The sequence below is a fragment of the Penaeus japonicus genome, unplaced genomic scaffold (genome assembly GCF_977035675.1).
Source record: "Penaeus japonicus unplaced genomic scaffold, GWHDUDI00000001_assembly GWHDUDI00000015, whole genome shotgun sequence".
Taxonomy (NCBI): Eukaryota; Metazoa; Arthropoda; class Malacostraca; order Decapoda; family Penaeidae; genus Penaeus; species Penaeus japonicus.
This window is the reverse complement of record NW_028234417.1, coordinates 762,100-766,991: the sequence shown is the minus strand read 5'-3', so window position 1 is coordinate 766,991 and position 4,892 is coordinate 762,100. Positions and strand designations below refer to the sequence as shown.

General features: G+C 38.6%; 1 protein-coding gene across 1 annotated transcript in view; it reads right to left on the bottom strand.

Moving 5' to 3' along the window:
• Positions 1-4,276, bottom strand: part of LOC122254724 (uncharacterized) — a 43,982-nt gene extending 39,706 nt beyond the window's left edge. Inside the window, exon 1 of the mRNA XM_086544941.1 lies at positions 3,882-4,276. Within this exon, the coding sequence (XP_086401067.1) occupies positions 3,882-4,089 (208 nt within the window). The 5' untranslated portion in view covers positions 4,090-4,276. The remainder of the gene's footprint in view (positions 1-3,881) is intronic.
• Between the last annotated feature and the right edge of the window lie 616 nt (positions 4,277-4,892).

The window sequence follows — 4,892 nt, the reverse complement described above, 5'->3', positions numbered from 1 at the left end:
TCCTACCGAAGTACGAAGAAAACTGGTGTTATTCAAAATTATGCCCGAACGGATAAGCAAAATGTAAATATTACGCTCCTGTGCTACATACTTAAATTATATATCTAGTTGAAAACCGCATTTTTATTTTCATTAATTCGACTATCTTTTTTTTTGGTATTTCATTTCACGACACAGCTCGCTGCAATTGCAAATAGGTCGCTCGTGATTGGTGCAACCTGGAAGACGTACCGAGCAATGAAAGCTAATGACATACGGTCGCTCGGTTCACACGATCTTGATAAATAGGAACAGTATATAAACAACCTAAAAATAACTCCTTTACTCCACAGCTGGCAATGCATCATGTGCATTTGCATATGCAATCGTCATGCATGCTCGGTCATAGCCTTGATGAATACTCGAAATTTAAAGGACTTCGCGGAACGTGCAAACCGTACAGCAAAGTTGCACGCAATACTCCCTGCGGATGTTGCAATTTAATTCGGTCTCAAGTGGCTTATTTGCATAACTGGCTCATTTGTATAACAGATTCTAAAGACCGCTAAAAAAAACACACACATTTTAAATATCTTAACCCAGATCCCGGTAAAGGCTCAAAAGCTAAGATAATCTAAATACCAACCGACTAAGCTTCCTCAACATTGAAAAGCAATTGCAAAATCAGTCAGCGAATATCGGTGACAACTTCCCGATACCAACGAGAATCCGGGATCAACGGGATAAAAAAAAATCAAGCCCATTTTAATTCCTCTCTATTTACCCATTTTTATATATCTGACAAGTCTTCAATATCACCTAAAAAAAAAAGATACTTAATACTAAAATATTAAAAAATCAAATGCAAAATCACATACATCATCGAGTCATCACATACATCCTCGAGTCATCACATTACATCATCGAGTCATCACATTTTATCCTCGAGTCATCACATTACATTCTCTAGTCATCACATAAGGAGGCTTGAGACACTAACATCTTTTAAATCTAAATTTGATTTAAAAACAAATTTAATTAATCAGGCTTAAGACACCAACATCTTTTAATTCTAAATCTAATATAAAAACAAATTTAAATCTAATTATAAATCAAAAGAGGGGAAATATGTATGCTTTCCCCCCCCCCCCCCCCCCCCCCCCCCCCCCCCTTAGCCTTTTTTCATCGTGTTGTTTTTTGGATATAAGTGAGAAATGTGATATATGATAATAAGGTATATTTAGATCTGAATTATGATGATTATGATGATGGTAATGATAATGATGATGATGATTATGATAATGGCGACAATAATGATACTAAAGTGATAATAACGATAACGATAATGATGATGATGATAATGATGATAGTTATACAAATGATAATTATAATAGAAGCAACAATAATAATGATAATTATGATTATAAAAATGATAATGATAACAATATGAAATATACAATAATAATGATGATGATAATAATGATAGACTTTAGATACTTAAACTTACTTAATACTTAATACTTAGACTTGCTTACTTAATACTTTGACTTGCTTACTTAATACTTAGACTTTTAATACTTAAGACTGGGATCAATTTTGTATTGATTGCGGTGGGACTCATTTAGTATGATAGATTAACATATGGCTAGTTAGCTATTTATTTCCATATATTTTGTGGATTTACGATCAGTTTCTGAATAACATTATTAATATCATCATACTTTTTTCATCATCAATTGATATCATTATTACTTTTAATACCTTTATGATCGTTATTATTACCATTTTTAGTTTTATCATGATTATTATAATTTTCATCGTCATTATCAGTATTAATATTAGTATGGTCAGTATCATCATTGTAATTATTATAATCATCATTATCATCATTATCATTATCCTTATTATCCGTATCATTTTAATTATCATCATTATTATTATTACTATCATGCTCATCATTGTTATTAACATTAACATTACAATTATCACCATAATCATCAATATTGTTATCATTATTATTATCATCATCATCATTATCCCTATCATCATATTGTTATCACTGTCATCATTGTTATTCTTTTTATTATCATCATTATCATTATCAATATTATCATCCTCATCGTTATTACTATTATTTTTGTATCCTCATTATCATTATTATAACTATCATTACCATCATCGTAATTATCATTATGACCATTATCATCATCATTACTACTCATCGTCATTGCTATTAATTTCATCATTGTTATCATTGTCATCATCATCATTGCCATTATCATTATCATTAGTACAATTATTACTGTTATTGATCTCATAATCATTATCATTATAATAATTATAATTATATGCATACTTTTTATTTTTCATTTTAGCATCATCATCATCATCTGCAACTTGAATCACACTGCACGTCAGATAATTCAATTCAACAGTAATTAATTTCCCAACGACCAGGTGAGATGAAAATAATTGACGAGATTAATTTAACATTGATAATTTCATTATCGTATCAATTATTGCAATTTGGTAAAAGTTGCAAGGTTAAAAGTTGCATGTCGGTAAGGGGTCATGCAACAGATAGATTTTCGATCATGGAAATTACTTGGTCTGCACTATTTGCAATATGAATCTGGCTTTTTATCTGTCTATCTATATTAATTTATATCTATTCATACTTCTATCTATCTATCAGTGTCTATATCTATCGCTCTGTTCATCTATATATCACTCTTTAATCATGCATATCATATATCTATAGTGATACATGCATTCATAAATTCATTACAAAAATGGATTTACATTGCGTTATATAATATTATTCATTATTTTTAATCGTTCTCACGATTATACTACAACTGATTAAATTTATCAGATACAAATATTCTCATAATTACACATTCTTTTGTCTTTAACATTAACAGTTCCCTTAGGTTTTGTTGTAGGTATACTTATCTTAAATAAGACTGATACATTAAGGTAAAGCTTTCAACGTAGACACCGGGTCAGGTATTTTAAAAAAATAATAATAATAAATAAGATTTAAAAAAAGTATAGCGTGCAATCTGAATCTCCCATCGGCATAAATCTTATTTTGTTCCTCGTATCTTTATGGCTTTTAAAAGATACTCTTTTTTTTTAGATATTACTTATGGCCGACAAAAATACACCAGACGTATGTATATTTCAGAAGATCCTTTGATACGAAAACGTTGTATCATGCAGAGAATTTAGTAATGTGCAGTTCGCCGTAGGTGAGTGCTGTCCGGAGGTCTGAGCTACATTTATACGCACACGTGATGTACGTAGTGAGTGCGAAAGTAAAGCGGCTCAAAGAGTTCGTTTTCGTAAGCGTAATGGCCGCTTGAGGTCGAAAAAGGGAAAAGGTAGTTTCGTTTTTCCTCATTCTCCTATTTATTTGCTCTGCTTAATTCCTTTCTCGGGGGAGGTTTTGGGGGGGTTGGGGGGGTGAGCGACTTGATTTACTCTGCATTGACCTTATTTAGTTCTTAATATCAAATTTACTTTACATGGGAAAACAGGGATGGAGGAGGAGGAGGAGGAGGAGGGCAAAACGTTTTCATTCCGGACATTGGCAATCAATGAAAACAAACCTTTCGACATACTAATTTCACATCATTTTACGTTTCTCGTGACCCCGATGCACTAAACAGCACTCGGCGACAGAACCTTTCGGCGCTCGCTTCTATACTGGATTTTTGACAACGAAACTCCCGAGGGACTCGACTGCGGCGTCTCGCGGGGCGCCTGTCACTGCTTCGGCGGCCCTGTCACTGGCACGCTCACTGTCACGGTGTCACGAGTCAAGGCCGCGCAGGAGCCCCTGAGCAGGCAGTGCGCTCGCGGCCGCCCGCAGCGGGTGCCATGCCCTCGGTGCTTACCTTCCATCTCCTTCATGGGCGTCGTGTAGTGGCTAGGGAGGGCGGACCAGTCGTAGCAGCAGTCCTGGGCCGAGGAGCGGGCCACGAGCGGGCCGTGGGTGGAGGTGGGCACCTGGGCCACGCCCGTCATCATGGTCACGTCGGAGGGCCGCTCCTGGGCCACGCCGTACGGGTTGGCCACGCCGCCGGGGTAACACTGCGCCTCCATGGTGGCCCGGCGCGCGCTGCGCCCTTTCGACCCTGGCGATTCGGCCCACTCGGCGGCGCAGGAGGGTCCGGGGAGGCCGAGAGGTGGCCGGAGTGTCTTCTTCGGCCGAGGGTCACCGCGAGAGGCACTGACAGACAGCAGGTGCCGCGTGCAAAAAACGAGTGTCCAGGGCCTGCGGAAAGGGCCTGGCTACCTACCTCTACTTAGCCTATTACGACATTCCCTTCTTACCCTTTTTCTTGTACATTATCTTACCGCTACTTATAGTAACCCTCTTACGGGAGGGGGCTGAGTGAGGGCTGGCAAGGGGCTGAGTGAGAGCAAGGAACTCGTGGTGACAGCAGCTGCTCGTCACCCGCCCGCTACCAACAGCTGAGGATTGACTGCTCTCTCCCCTCACACCCAGCCTCTCGGGACCTTCTTCATCCCCTCACTACCATATACCCACCGGGATGGCAACACCGATGCAAAAACTCACAATTGGGTAGGTTTCATGGGTATCTGAAGCCAAATTTGCCCGGGCATGTCACTGTTCTTGTGATATCCCTTGGCGTGGAAGATATTCGATAAAATCAATATATTGATAGAAAAAAATGGGTATCAATCATCAATGGTTACGCCCACATTAGCTTCCGAATTAAAGCTCTTTGTTTCTCTTCACTCTGATTGGGCTTCCCCTCGCGGAGTCTACCACTGCTCGGATCCTCATTGGTCGAGAGGAAAGAAGAGGCGGAGTCTAGACGAAAAGATAACTCGGTGGGTGGAGCTTGGCCGCCTGACTCCGCCTCTCATGATGATATGCC